Source organism: Lepidochelys kempii, chromosome 3 (genome assembly GCF_965140285.1).
Source record: "Lepidochelys kempii isolate rLepKem1 chromosome 3, rLepKem1.hap1, whole genome shotgun sequence".
NCBI classification, from domain to species: Eukaryota; Metazoa; Chordata; order Testudines; family Cheloniidae; genus Lepidochelys; species Lepidochelys kempii.
In genome coordinates, this window is record NC_136382.1 from 121,104,015 (window position 1) to 121,119,494 (window position 15,480).

Here is a 15,480-nt window from a genome sequence, read left to right on the forward strand (position 1 = left end):
ACAGGATTTGTCATTGTCTGGATGAAAGGTGAGAATGAGGCTTTTTCTCTTTTAGTTTCTTTAGATACAGCTCTTTTAATGAACTTTCATGAAACTCTTGCCCCCCCAGACTAATGGGGGAGGGGCAGAATTCAGAAGTCTTAAGCCTAGGTTTCTATATCCTGCTGCATTGGGCTAAGAATGTAAATGCTGGCAAGTTAGTTTTGCCCAAATAATATGTATTTTTATTATGCAAGTCCATGGAGTCACTGACCAGTGTGACCTAAGTCACGTGCACCATCCTGGGGGTGGAGACAAAACAATCAGCCACCTCACAGGGCAATGAAGTTACAGTTGTGTCTAGACTGGAAGCTCTTGAGGGCAAGCAATGCATTTTACTATATGCTTGTAAAGCACCATGTAAATTTACAGCATTGTGTATGTGATATCTAATAATATTGTAAATAATATAATTGGTATCACCACTCATGGTATTTATAGAGATCTAGTATACTTAGGGCCAGGTTTGTCACAGAATGCTCAGTGCACTGGTGGAAGGGGGAAAAGATTGGTGGCTTACCATCATGTTTCCTTCTTAATCTTGGAGACTGATGTGAGCCATACTGGCCTCCACACAAGTTAGAGCAGCTTTAGGGTTGCTCTAACTGATGCCAATGAATAATGGCTCTCAAGAAGCAACTCTCCCTTCCACCCTGGCATGCTCCTTCTTGACCTTGGAATACCTCTGATGCCAGGTAGGGAGGCAGGAGCAGAGCAACTGATGTAGGGCTGGTAGTTGAAGATTTCCCATACTAGGAGGACCCTCTGCTGTTGCTTTAAGTCTTCCTGTGATACAACGGAGATTTAGTAGAGGCTCTACATTTGTGCCCTTTTAGAAAATCTCAACCAGTATGTATGTTCAAAGCAAACTAGGAGATTTAGCCTCACAACAGAACTTCTATTAATTTCAGTGGGTGTTGAACAGCTAAATCCCCTAGAAGGTTTTGAAAATCTCAACTTTCATGACTAAATTTTGGAAGGGGATTTATAAGTTAACTTGCATGGCTGTTTGGAGGAAATGGCAGGAACACAGTCCTTCAAATGGTAGTGTAGTGGCCAAATTATGCAATTCCATGATGTCACAGCAGATCTATAACTAAAAGCAGCATTTGGTTAAGGTTGTGCAACACTTCCCAGTGTAAGAACCTATTTTCAGTTGCTTATAACTTGCCAAATTTCAACCATTTGGGAAAATCTCAGTCAAAATGATTCGGCTGTTTTTGAGAATAAGGTTAGGCTCATCTATGACACAAAGGCTCCCCCCTGGCAAATTTCAAGTCCCTATTCCAAAGTGTGAAGGTGCTAGAACTTTTCAAAGTAAAGGTGGGTGGGTTGGGTTCCCAGCTATGCCACATACTTCTTGTGTGGCCTTGAGCAAGTCACTTAATCTGTCTGTGCCTTATTCCCTTCTATAAAACGACAGTAACATTTCCCTGTCTCCCAGGGATATTGCAAGGATAAATCAATTAATGTTTGTGAGATACTGAATGTGTACGTGCATGAATCATTAAAGGTATGACTCTGCAGCTTCTCTTCCCAACACGGTAAAAATGCTCACAGATATTGTAGATATATTATTCCATCACTTTCTCATCTCCAAGATAGAAGGACTTGTTGAAAAACCTCAAAGGGGGTGGGAGCTGCAAGCCTGCATATTCCTGACGTAGTTGCTTCAAAGTGTTGTTTAGCAGTGCCATCCCAACAAAGGCCTATTCTGGGTCAGAAATAATCTCTTAGATCATTCTGAGTCCTCAAATCCTTATTGTGTGTCCTGGACTATCTATTTTTGTCCATTAAAATTCACAAATGTGTTCCCTCACTTATTTGGTATTCCAAAATACTTATTCTGGGTAAAATGATATCACTTCTTTTAATTGTATTCAAAACTATATCAGCACCAGAAGACAACTAAATAATCAACAATGCTATAAATATATAGTTCTAATTGCCTGTACAAATATCTACATAATTGGCCAAATTCATCCATGGTATATTTCCACGGAGTTCAGTGGAGTTACAGTAGGGATGAACTGGGTCCCATGTGTCTAATAATATTTTAAAATCACACAGGCAGACAACTTAATAAAATATATAATACTATCACTGATAAGTGAAGTTAAAGGATGACCATAACATAAACACTACACCATGTAAGTAAACTGGCGCAGGAAATACTCGGCTTGTTTAAAAGATGTGATAAGCTTTTATCATACACTGTCTTGTACTGCCTGAATCATCTATGAATTCTTGGTGTAATGCACGGGGTTCATCCTGAGACGGCTCTATCCTACGTAGATGATAAACTTCAAAGCTGGGGAGTACTTTGAACTTTATCCTGGCATAGACAGCAGGTTTCTCATGTCTTTAATTAGCAGCAACCTTGACATTTTATTAATATATTACTAGATACTTGCTATTATCAAAACCAAAGAGTAGTATGAAACATAGGGTGAGTTTAGGGACTTGATAAACTATCTAGCCCCATGCCTCTCTGCCTGCTCAGTGGGTCTTTGACAGCCTTTGCTGTCCAGTCTCTCAGAAGACTCAACAGATAAGCATTGACATTTGTGCAAATGATTGTTCATTAAGCAATAGTATATGCAATATTGTTATATTTTAAGTAGTGTGTTTAAAGCAATAGCTTACTAGATAGGCTTTAATTTGCAACTACTTGTAATCTGACTAGAGTCTCTGTAACATGGCACATTAAAAACATTTTTATCTCTTGTACACTGAAGCTGGTCCCAATGTGACAACAATGTTGACACTATCTTTCTATTGAAAGTGCTATTCAAAACTCATTCAGAAAACAGGATGCTGTCTCTAAGGTGAAGTGATGTTTCCATGAACTAAGCACACACAGACTCAAAATGTAAGATGTCAGTCCTTATACCTTAGATGAATAGGTTTGATTCAACCTCAAAAACACCTGTCTGGCTTTTTGCTTTCTAAATATATGGTTAATTTTAATACAATAGCTCGTGCCATTAATCCCTAACTTTCACCAGCAATATAAGTAGATGCTACCTGAAAGCTGATAAGCAAAACTCTACAGGTGTGTTCAGAGCAAGTTTGCAGCAGCAGATAAAGATCATACAGACTTTGACTCAAAAGATGGTAGGTAAATCTTATCCTTCCAGGTCTAAGGAATCTCATCTGGGCTATACCAAGTGTGGGCAAGTTTGATGAAGGCTGTATCACATGATTCGTTCAATATATCTCTGTCCTGACCTTCAAGACTCTCTGTTACTACAGTTCTGTGCCTCTCCTGAACACAGAAAGCCTATGATGTTAGATTGCTGTGTAATTTTGTGATATGGAGAATGTCCCCTGGCAACCAGAATGAAATCATCAAACTCATTTTACTTGTGGCCCAAGCCAGTTTCAAACACAGATTTTTACAGTAGAAAAGCAAGTGCATTTAATGTACTTTCTCATGTAGCCTGCACTCAGTTGCCTTATTGTAAAAGGGGTGTGCGTGGGCAACTCTCATTGCCTAGTGTTCTATAGTGGCATATGGGAGACATGGTTTTAACTTCCATTCCTGGCCACATTTGCTTAAATGGCAAAACTCCCATGGATTTCAACTAGATCAGGATTTCACTTCTAGTCTTTAATTTGCTAGCCAGTTAGGGTACATCTACATGGCAAGCAGAAACCCGCGACAGCAAGACTCAGAGCCTGGTCTACAGACTCAGGCTGGTGCTACTGCACTAAAAATAGCAGTACAGATGTTTGGACTCGGCCTGGAGTTCAGGCTCTGAAGCTCACCCCCTCTCCTTAGGCTTCAAAACCTGAGCTTCAGCCAGAGCTTGAATGTCTACACTGGTATTTTTAGTGCCACAGTGTGAGCCCAAGTCTGTAGACTGCGCTCTGAGACTTGATGCCATGAGTTTTTGCTTGCTGTGTAGATGTACCCTTAAGGTCTTGGAGTACTGTTAAGGTCCTGGAGAGGAAGGAATGTCTCATGTCACTTAAACACAAGTGACTCAATCCTCAGTTGTTCTGTTTAGTGCATCTGGGAAACAGGACTACTCATATAAATGAAATAGGCACATGATTATTTGCAGAATTGGGGCTTGAGTCTGTAAAATCACTCCTGCCAGATATAGGAGGAATCCCTGATATTACTTTGGTACTCGCTTCAATAAAGAATTTTTTTTAAGAAGCAAAGTAGCTTCAGAAAGGTGTAAGCATAAGGGGTCCATCTGCTGGCTTAGCTCCTGGCAGATCCAAATGCAGGAGCAATTTCAAAAGCTAGAGGAGGCTTAGAGTGTCATATATGTGACACACTTAATTCTGGAGAAGTGGTAGGCTCAGCTTGCATCACTCTGCAGGGTCTCCAGCAGCTAGTTCCTGGAGCAGAATTTAGAGCGGTTACAAGAAGCTCTTTGTCCTGTAGAACAGCTTTTGCAACTTTCTAACATATGTGCATAGCAGTGTAGGGAGTATGATAAAAAGACGCATGTGGTGTTTTAAGTAAGTTATATAACATCAAAGTGTGCAGTATGCCAGATCTTGATCCAATTCCCATTGATGTCACTCCTCTACTTGGGTCTGCCATTGACAAACCATCTAAGCAGTGTGCTCTTAGATATTACTACTGACATGCCTCAGGTGCCTTGTGAGACATGAGGCTTAAGCTCAAAGGCCATTGACTTTCCACTCACTTCACTGAGGCAAGATCAGGCTCTTAAACAGCTAAACCTTTTCTAGTGTTTGTATAGATACCACAGATCTAAAACAGCATTGTATTGCTACAGTTGTCAGCTGGTGTAACTCCATAAAAATCAATGGATTTCCACTGGGGTGAACCTGGAGTAACACAATGCTGAGTCAAGCCCTACATATTTAATAATGGCTAAACTATTCTCTTCTAACCTATTTTAAAAATAACATTGGAGCAGAGATAATTGGAAACATACATGTGGAAATAGAAATGATTGTTAAGAATTCTGTTTGAGCTAGTACTTTAAACAGCCCTATTGTTTTATTCTAAAATTTCATTACTCTGTGCAGTTAACAGTTTAAAACAGGATCATGAGCTGAGAGGGGGAAATCTTGGAGGTCAACTAACAGACCAGCACACCTTCTCCTATACTGCAAATGTTTATTTGCTTTCCTTGTGGTTATGTTTACTTAACATGCTTAAGGACTTGTCTATGCTTACAGTGCTACAGATGCACGCTCTAGTGCTTTGCAAAGATGCTACCTATGTTGACAGGAGAGCTTCTCCGGTCGGTGTAGGTACTCCACCTCCCCGAGAGGCCGTAGCTATGTCAACGGGCGAAGCCTTCCTGTCAACATAGCGCTGTCTAAACCAGAAGTTAGGCTGGTATAACTGGATCACTCAAGGGTGTGGATTTTCCACACCCCTGAGCGACGTAATTATACTGACATAAGTTTGTAGTGCAGACCAGGGCTGAGTATATATAGATATCACGATCAGATCAGGTCTACAAACTTACATCAGTATAACTACATAGCTCAGGGATGTGAAAAATCCATACCCCTAGGCCATGCAGTTATACTGATCTAACCCCGGATGTAGACAGCACTAGGATGACGGGAGGGCTTCTCCTGCCAACATAGCTACCGCTTCTCCTCAACTATGCTGAGGGGAGAAACTCCCTCATGGGCATAGTAGCATCTGTGCTAAAGCTGCGCAGCTGCATTGCTGCAGCTTTAAGTGTAGGTCTGCCCTCAGCTGTGTTCTGGAGTTACAGTTTGAAGCTTGGCCCTGATATACCAACATAAGTTTGTAGCATAGAACTACGTTGCTCGGGGTCGTATTGGAAAATCTGCAGTGCTGTAAGTGTAGACAAGCCCAGCACTTGCTCCTGCTGGTAGGTCAGCATTACTGATGGGATGCTGTTGGCCCCCTGACAGCTGCTAGAAGAGGAGAGTATCCCTTGATCATTGATGCTAATGTATGGAACCCTCACCACCATGCCAAGTACCAGGCGCACATAGACAGTGGAGATACCTTCCCTGGGACGGGTTGAGCTGTGTGTGCTGCTGCTGAGCCCACAGGTTCTTCTTTCAATGCTGGCCTGTCCCTGTGCCCCTGCTCTGCAGCCCTGTTCTGCCGCGTGCCCTGGGGTCGTGCTGCTGCTACCACAGTACCAAGGCTGAGTGTGGCCCCGAGGCCAGGGCGCGAGTCGCAGCAGCTGGGGGTGGGGCAGCGCAAGTCCCAGTGCTGCACGGGGCTAGAGCCATGTCCAGGAGGCGGCTGTGCACACGCCTATGGTGGGGGAGTGGGTGGGGGAGCAACGGACGTGGTTGGGGGTGAACAGGGACCCGCCCTTCTGTGCCCGGAGCCCCTGGGTGCGGGTGGAGCTGCGTCCACACTAAGGTGACCAAATGTCCCAATTTTATAGGGACAGTCCCAATATTTGGGGCTTTGTCTTATATAGGCACCTATTATCCCCACTCAAGGGCTGCCAGGTGTCCAGTTTTCAACCGGAATACCCGGTCGAAAAGGAACACTGGTGGCTCCGGTCAGCACTGCTGACTGGGCTGTTAAAAGTCCGGTTGGCATGGCTTGTTGTAGGCTCCTTACCTGACTCCGCACGGCTCCCCAGAAGCAGCAACATGTCACTCCGTTCCTAGGCAGAGGGACAGCCAGGGGGCCTCTGCGCACTGCCCACGCACTGAGCGCTGGCTTTGCAGCTCCCATTGGCCAGGAACCGCAGGCAATGGGAGTTGCAGGGGTGGTGCCTGCGGGCAGAGGCCGCGCGCACCACATGGGGCTGCCCCTACACCTAGGAGCCAAGGGACATGTCGCTGCTTCTGGGGAGCCCCCCGAGGTAAGCGCCACCTGGAGCCCTCTCCCTGAACCCTCTCCTGTTCCCCCAGCCCAGCCCTGAGCCCCCTTCCGCACCCTGAACCCCTCATCCCTGGCCCCACCCCAGAACCCGCACCCAGCTGGAGCCCTCACCCCCCCCTGCACCCCAACCCTCTGCCCCAGCCCGGTGAAAATGAGTGAGCGAGTGAGTGGGGTGGGAGAGAGCCAGAGGCAGGGGGGATGGAGAAGGGGCGGGGTGTTCGGTTTGTGCCACCGCGATTAGAAAGTTGGAAATCTTCCCCCGCCCCGTTCCTGATTTTTCACACGTCTTATCTGGTCACCCGAGTCCACACACGCCCTGGGGCACCGAGTTAACTCGATCCCGTTTCCTACCCTTTAGTTCAAGTGGTGCCAACACCGCCCGTGGCCCTGCTGAGGTGATGGGGCGGCGCTCGCTGGTTGCCGGTGACATGGGCGGGCCGGGCCAGGCCAGCGTCCCGGGCGGGGGGGTATAGATGGATGTCGTGAAGTAATCGGAGTGTAGATTCGTGTCCCTGTCCGCCCCCCGTAGCCCGCTCGCGCCTCACTCGCCGAGCAGGTGCGCACGGAGGACCTTTCCCCCCGCCCCCAGGAACAAGAGTTGGGCAAGCGTCTCGGTGTCACGTGACAGATCCCGGCGTGACGCGGCGGTTGGCTGACGCACGCGGAAGCGCTGCTGCTGCCGCTGATCTTGCCACGGTCGGATGTGAGACTGCGGCTCGCCTCCGACTCTGTTGCGGGAGGAGGCGCCACTAGTGCGCATGCGGCTCGGAGATGGAGCTGTGAGTGGGGGGCGCGGGGACGGGTGTCTCGGCCTCCGCGCTGCGTCCAAGGCGGGGCGGTCCCTCTCCCCGCTCCCCCAGCCTGGTCCTTACCCTGGGCGCTGGGTCCAGGTGTTGCCCCCCCCACCCCCCCAGTGAACGACTCTCCTCCCCTCGCTGCGCCCTTAGGCAGCGCTCCCGGCTCTGCGCAGAGCGCCCCGCTCACACACACACGGGGGTGGGGGACTCGGGCAGGGCCTGTGCCCTCGGGCAGCCAGCGTAACTGTTCCCCGCCGTCCCTTCTGGGCTTGTGCTCTGTGACCCCCCGCCCCCAGCCAGCGCCTGCTGCCGGCGCCCGGTGTGAGACGCGAGCCCCGGCAGAGCGTTCCGCAGCCTCGCAGCTGGCTCCTGGGGGAACCTCGCGGGGAAACCAGGTCACCCGAGCGTGGGGTCGGCAAGGAGCGTAGCCTTGGAAAGGCAGCTTTGGCGCATTGCCTGCCCCAGTGCGAGCACCCTCCGGGATGTGTGTCCCCACGCATCCCTCGAGCGGGTGTTCCGAGCTTGGGCGGGGGGTGGCTCTTGTTCAGTGGGGGTGTGTGGTTGAGGAGAAGTTTGAAGTCCCGTTGGCCAGCTTGACTGGCAGTGAGAGGAGGTGTGATGGGGTGGGAGAAAGAAAAAAGCGGATGTGTTGGACGATTTAAGTTGTAGTCCCTCGAGCATTGTGTTTTTACGTGCATTTCAAAGGTGTCTAGAGCCTTGAATGTGTGTCCTTTAGCGTGGGGCTGTTTTTAGATAGAAATGAAGGGGAAAGGTATAGGAAACATCATCTAAATCAGATCAGGCATTGAACCTAACTTCTAGTTAAATAGTAACTTGATCCTCGAGGTCAGTGTTTCTCAACCTTTTTGATACCAGGGACTGGCTTGCTGCCTTCCTACACTGTGTCAGGGAGATCTCAGGGACTGGCCCTGGTCCACGGACTGGTCGCTGAGAAACACTGCCCAGGTGAATGCGGATCTCTTAGGAAGGCTGCTTTGGTTGAAGGGCCTGCTATGGTGTTTGAAGATGTATTAGATGTGCAGATATAGTTTAATTTGCTGTTGAATTCTAGGGCAGTTCTGATTTTTGTGTTTACCTACGTATGCTGTTTTCTGTGTGCAGACTTTATTCGGGAATTAGGGCTAGAATGTTTGCTACTCTAGGCAAACTTGGAATGTCACAATCATGAATTGCTCAACATTATATGGCTTCTAATACAAACCTGGCATTACTCACTCATTTAGAGACTGGTCTTGATTTTGACAGTTGTATATCATAAACATAGTGTTGAAAGTCTCTTTCCTTTGAAGGATTTTGCATTATGTGTTTCAGGCCAGGTCTATGCTATAAACTTACATTGGTATAACTATTGCTCAGGGTTGTGAAAAATCTGCCCACCGCCACTGACTCCACAGCTCCCATTGGCTGGGAACTGCGGCCAATGGGAGCTGCGGGGGCGGCATTTGCGGGCGCGGGCAGGGCGCAGAGACCCACTGCCCCCACCCCCTGGGGCCGCAGAGACATGCCAGCTGCTTTTGGAAGTGGTGTGGGGCCAGGGCAGGCAGGGGGGAACCTTCCTTAGCTCTGCTGCACCGCCTACCTTTTAGCGGCCAGAGATTGAGATCGACTGGCAGAGGCTCCGGGATCGACTAGTTGATCACGATCTACCGGTATTTCTGTGCCCTCCACTGTATGTTGATGTGTGCGTTTGTCTTTAACTTATCCAGTGGCACAGGAAAATGTCTCTAAAATTTGTTAGGTATTTGAACATACTCTTGCAGACCAAGCTAACTTGCCTAGTCAAGGATTCACTGTTGCCTTTTCTAGAGGACTTCTGTATTATTTATTCTCTGGAAAAGATATTCAAATTACATGTTTAAGTGGGGAGCTATTGTTTTGCATTTATATACTTAATACCTTTCATTCTAAAGTCTCTTATAGATTTAGCAATAAATGTGTAGAGGGGTCACTTTGCCTGCCACTTTTGTGCAGCCACCTCTAGGTTAGAATATGTCAATTTAACAGTGCAGAGAAACTACATAACGGTTCAGGGGGAAAAGTGAAGAACCCTGTACCCAATTAAAGTTCTAGAAATTATTGTAGACTGTAACTATCAGGGTGGATTTGATTTAAATCATGATTTAAATCACTGGTCAGAATATACAAAATAAGCAACCAAAGTAAATTATACTGACTTTTGTGGCAATGCAGAAAAAGTATAATTTTGAGCCCTGTAACTGGCAAAATTTTTCAAATCTCCTCCCCTCCAGTTGGCTGACAGTTGCACGTTCGTATACAAAACCTGCTGCATTATTATCCACAAATTCACTATCACCATATTACAGTATCTAGGATTTTTCATTGAGATCTGCAACTTGGGACAAGACTTTCAGTGACTTGGTGACTGGCCGTAGTTGGATAATTTTGTATTTTTTAGATCAATTATTGGGAATATTTGAGTATATTAAGAGAACCTCTATTGACTGGCCAAACCGTAAGAATTGCTCTCTATTCTAGAAGCTAAAGTAGAGTAACACAGAAAAGGAGATGTGATGGAGAGTTGGCATAGTCTTGTATCTGTCAGTGACCAGATGACAAGGATAGGTTGGCCTGCTGGAAGTATATCGGGACCATTATATTAAAATCCCTTCCTCAGACTACTCGAGTTGTGGACGTTGACAGAAACTTTACTGCAGGAATAGGGTGAGATCACAGTTGCTCTCTCATGGAATGGGAAAGATCATTTGTAATGTTTTCTCCCAAGATGATAGTACCAAATCTACTACTAGTTTCATGGTGGGCAGTTTAGGCAAGTATTAAGCTCCTCTATACTGACTTTTATGTTTACCTTGTTGCCTCAATCTAACTTTATCACTTTTCTAGGCTCCTTTTTGTCCTTCTCCTTCATTTGACTCTGACTCCCACTCTTGATTGGCCTTAGTTCTTCTTTCAGCCCCAGCTGTTTAACTTAGGCCTTGTGTACTCTGCCACTTTACAGTGCTGCAACTTTCTTGCTCAGGGGTGTGAAAAAACACCCCCCTGAGCATTGCAAGTTTCAGCTCTGTAAAGTGGCAGTGTAGACAGTGCACCAGCGCTGGGAGCTTTGCTCCCAGTTCCAGTGGTTACTCCCCTTGTGGGGGTGGGGTTGTTTTTTTTTTGTTTTTTTTTTTAACAGCGCTGGGAGAGTGCTCTCGCAGCACTCTGCCGTGACTACACAGCCTTGTTATAACATTACTAGTGAAGACATACCCATAGTTTCTGTTAATGACCAAGACTTTAATAACTTCCTTTCCTCCTCCCCAGCCTTTTTTTTTGAACTTCGTTTCACTGATAGATACAACCATTTCAAAAGCTGTTTCCTCCTTTGTGATGTCCTCATTTAATGTGTGATGCCAATCCTTGTTTGATTTTTTTATTATCCTTTATCCACCTGCATGTTTTTGCACATCTGTAAAATTCTGTTTTTGTTATTTGCAGCATGCTCAGAATCAATGGTGATACTTCTAGTATATGAAACAGCCATTAGCTGATTGTGGAATAAGACCGGTTATTCTTAGTTGGAGAGAACTGAAACTGTTGAAGGAAGGAAGGAAGGAAGGAAAAAGTGATTGAAATGGATAGTCCAAAGTTCATATTTTGTGTACCAAAGATTAAGTGGACTGAGTCTAGACAAATGAGAAATTCTAAAGTGTATGGATGAATAATGTTGCCAGCTGAGACAAGAAAAAAACAATGGAAGAGGACCTGATACATGTGAATAGAAAAGCACGGAGTATCTCACTGTATGTGGTCAACAAATTTACGAAACAGCTTCTAACCAAGGCCAGTACCAAAGTGGGTGGTGGGGGCAGTTGGGTCCAGGCTCAGCATTCTGCTAAAAAGCCAAGTGTGCATCTCGTATTAGCCCTCCTTGGCTGCTGCTGTGGTGAAAGGCAGCATAGACATGCATGCCTTAGTTAGTATTTCCTACAGCGTGCTGCCCCTGGGCCTTGAGGGTGTGGGAACATCTTTCTTTATAGGCTTTGACTGAGAGGTGTATGATTAAAAAATAGAGCTCCCCTTCCCTTGCTTGGCCTTTGTGTGTGTCATTGTTACTTGAACACTCAAGTTCCTGGCTGCTCTGAAAGATGGGAATCACCATTTTCATGGGACTTGGTAGATCTCTGTCCTTCTGGTGGGAGACAGGGTTTTGTTCAGTGGTCTGCCCTTCATGAAGCATCTAGACAGCATCTAAAATACTGGCTACAGCTGTACTCTCCTAAACAATTTCCGTTGCCATTGCTGCGAAAGCAGGTGTTTCCGAGCTTTGTTCATGACAGTGTGGAGACTTAATAGCTCGGGATTAGTATGGGAATACAGAGCATCTCACCTCCAGATCATCTCTTTCAAATCTGACCCAGCCTAGGAGACAGATTTGAAAGAGATTATCATTATAACTGTTTGGTGGCCTCTGTGAAATTAGTTGTCCTGTTCAGTTTGTGATAAACAGATGCAGTATTACCTACTCCATCTGCTTAAAAATACGGAGATTTTTAAAAGGTGGATTGTTTGGTTGCCTTCTGGTTTTGCATCCTTAGGGCTTCACATTTTTAAACTCTTCTCTGTAACCACAAGGGCTAGAAATTTAGTTTACATTAAAATCTCAGCTTTCATTCTGTTTTTGTCTCAGGACCCAGGAGCTGGAGCTTAAAAGAAAAACAAAATTTTGTGAGACTTGTGATTAAAATCATGAGAACTGGCAGCAATGTAGGCCTCTGCTTCACAGTTTGATGCTCTTTTTAGATGTATTATCAGAGGCCTATGATGGAGTCTGTACGTTGCTCGCATTTCTTCATCCTGAATTCAAGGCGCTATATAACTTTTTTCTGCTTGCTTTTTCTGCTCTCATTTTCTCCACATCTCACTCCTTTCACATAAGTCCCTATCTGCATGCTCCCTTTATTTCCTTTTTCCATTCTCATCTTCATGCCTTCTTCTATGCTGCCCCTTTTGCTTAGAACAGTCTTTCTTGTGTTCCAGCCTCACTTCACTGAAATCCTTCCTTACATACAGAACGTTTATTTTCAAAGCCTTTCAGTGATAACTCACCAGTAGCAGAAGTTTAAATTATTTTAAATAAACATACTGGTGAAAGATATGAAAACCACTCACGCTGTATGTTTAATGCCCCGTGCTCCCCAAGAGAAGTATCCCCCATCTCAGTATTTGCTATGTCTCTCATTATTTGCTCTAAGAAGAAAAGGAGTACTTGTGGCACCTTAGAGACTAACAAATTTATTTGAGCATAAGCTTTCGTGAGCTGCAGCTCACTTCATCGGATGTTAGTCTGTATTCTTTTTGCGAATACAGGCTAACACGGCTGCTACTCTGAAACCAGTATTTGCTCTGTTCCTCTTTCTCCCCAAGTAGTCTTTTGTCATTTTGTTGTAAGTTCCTCTCTTCTCAGCAAAGCCCATGTTGTCTTAATCAGCTGTAAAATACTTTGTACACCTATTACATCATCTAATAATGAGTGAACATAAAAATTGAGCTTCCATTTGTAGAAGTGGTTTCTGCAGCACAGGGTGGGGAAGCATGCACCACTGCTGCTCACATTATCTCTGTCCTATGAGTAAATAAAGGACCTACATGTCCGCAGTTGTCAAGCCAGCTCCATAAATATTGTGAGTGAGGGGTCTTGTTACTTTACGTGAGGATTGTGGATACTCAGAAGAATGTTAGTTTTAGCTGCATTTTGTGTCCATGTTAAATGCTTTGAAATCTCTGCTGAAATGAGGAGATAAAAGTATGCATATGAAGAAATGACACATTGTTTTATCTGATCCTGATATTAACTGCTTCAGGATACTCTGCAACTGACTAAGTAGCTACCTGTTATGATGCATGTTTATTTCTTTCCCAATACAATCTAAGAAATATCCAATGTAGGACATTCCTAATTATGCAAGAAATTCCAGGCAACTTATCGAACTGAAAACCCTTGGAAAATGATGAATAGCACAACATTGTGTCACATCTATTCAGACCAATGCAGTATACACCCATATAAACATTTTAAACCAGTATAAGTGTGTCCACACAAAAATTTGTACTGACTTAGCTAAACTGGTCAATTTAAATGAGTGCAAAAACAATGTGTAGTCAAGGGTGAGAAACTTAAACAGTTCTAACTTAAAGGGACATTGTCAATTTAAAAACCACACTTCTCTAAGAAACTTGTGCCTGCTGTTGCAAGTGAAGATTTATGTATCTGAAAGGTCAGAGAAATATTTTTCCTATGTACTTCTATTTGCGCATTGGAGAACTTCCTATGGATAGTTAGTTTCACTCTTTTCCCTGTATAGTCAGTCAGTTTCTCCTGTTTTATAGACCTTTTGCACAGCAACAGGAGAGACAGACATGCTTAACGGGCCTTGGACTGCCAGTGCAATGGACTGCCAGTGCAAGGTGCTACCACAAGAATCCCATACAGCCAGTTTGTGCAAACTTGCCGTGTGAACAGTGACTCATTTGCATCCCTCCTTACACCTACATCTTTGTTCTAAATCTGACTAATGCTTGGCTTTCCCCTTGAGTGAACTAAAATGAGCATATAAGTTTCAGCTGTTTAAAATGTCACACCTCAGAAAGATGCCTTTAATTAAATACAGTATCTGGCAATTACTTCTACATTTTGATCCAATATGCTAAGAAGATACCATTTGAATCAAAATTGCATGTAAGTGATCATGTCAAGGAAACATAGATCACAGATTTGGGCTTAATAAATTTTAAGAATATTAAGGCACTTTAATCATGAGGAATACAGTATAAAAATGCATTAAGGCAGAGGCTCTCAAACTGTGTTCTGTGGACTACCATTGGTCCACAAAGCACTTGCTGGAAAAGATGTCTTAACTCTTGCAATTCCAATTGGAATGCAGATACTGTATTTAATTACATGAAGTTCCAGGACCATATTTATACAAAATGGGTGGAAAGCTGGCTATATATATGTATCTCAGTTAAGCAACACAGGGCATCAGCATCAGCTTTCGCTCTTATGGTTAGAAATATGGCACCCTCACAATACCCTGTGTGCGTCTGTATATCAGATAGTTGAGCTCAAATATAGAACTTTTTTCTATCTGGGAGGAGTTAAGGAGGAGACTCTTTCCCACGCTTAGATCCTAGGATAGCAGAAAATGCTTTGGCATGAAAGGAATGGTAACTGCTGCAGTTTAAAGTACTAGAACAAGAAGAACTTCACGTTCTTTAGTGTGCAGTATTTTCAACCTCTAACCACTTAGAAAAAAAATCATGAGAGTTGGAGACACTGAATGTGCGTGGCTGGAAGGAAACTGTTATGCTTGCTCTGTAAAAGTGCATCATTGATGGAGTCTTCTTGGTATTCCACATTGCCACAGAAATTGTTTTAATTTTTTTTATTTTTGTGGGCTGGCCGATGCAGTCTCTTTTACAAGTTCCATTACTGAGTGCTAATTCTGGGCTTTCTTTTGCTTCCTGCAGGTTAGCACCAATGCGATTGTATACACTGTCCAAACGACACTTTGTCCTGGTCTTTGTTGTATTCTTCATTTGTTTTGGTTTGACAGTGTTCATAGGAATTGCAGGTAAGATTATTACTGTCTTTTTTTAAAAGCTTTGGCTGTTTCCATACCTTAACTTGTGTAAATAACATGTTCTCCACAGATTTGCTCCAGTGTTAATGAGGCTAGTGCCTTGAGATCTCCGGAGGTGTACTTAGCTGCAAGTCTGCATCTGGTGTTTACAGGTTTTTTCTTACATATGTATTGAATAATTTCCTTGCTTAGT

The 15,480-nt window shown here is 44.5% G+C and overlaps 1 protein-coding gene and 1 long non-coding RNA gene across 6 annotated transcripts in view; one reads left to right on the top strand and one right to left on the bottom strand.

Moving 5' to 3' along the window:
* Positions 1 to 7,480, bottom strand: part of LOC140909152 (uncharacterized) — an 82,672-nt gene extending 75,192 nt beyond the window's left edge. The window contains exon 1 of the long non-coding RNA XR_012158102.2: positions 7,220 to 7,480. This is a non-coding gene — a long non-coding RNA (uncharacterized LOC140909152). The remainder of the gene's footprint in view (positions 1 to 7,219) is intronic.
* TMEM181 (transmembrane protein 181) overlaps positions 1 to 15,480 on the top strand; it is a 59,722-nt gene that overhangs the window by 4,010 nt on the left and 40,232 nt on the right. Inside the window, exons 1-3 of one of the 5 annotated variants that reach the window (XM_073337804.2) lie at positions 7,498 to 7,647; positions 11,143 to 11,487; positions 15,175 to 15,278. In XM_073337804.2, coding sequence (XP_073193905.1) covers positions 15,185 to 15,278 — 94 coding nt within the window. In that variant the 5' untranslated portion in view covers positions 7,498 to 7,647; positions 11,143 to 11,487; positions 15,175 to 15,184. Of the gene's footprint in view, positions 1 to 6,800; positions 6,849 to 7,497; positions 7,648 to 9,096; positions 9,336 to 11,142; positions 11,488 to 15,174; positions 15,279 to 15,480 lie in introns of those variants that run through there. The other 4 variants (XM_073337805.2, XM_073337801.2, XM_073337803.2 and 1 more) reach the window with 4 other exon arrangements.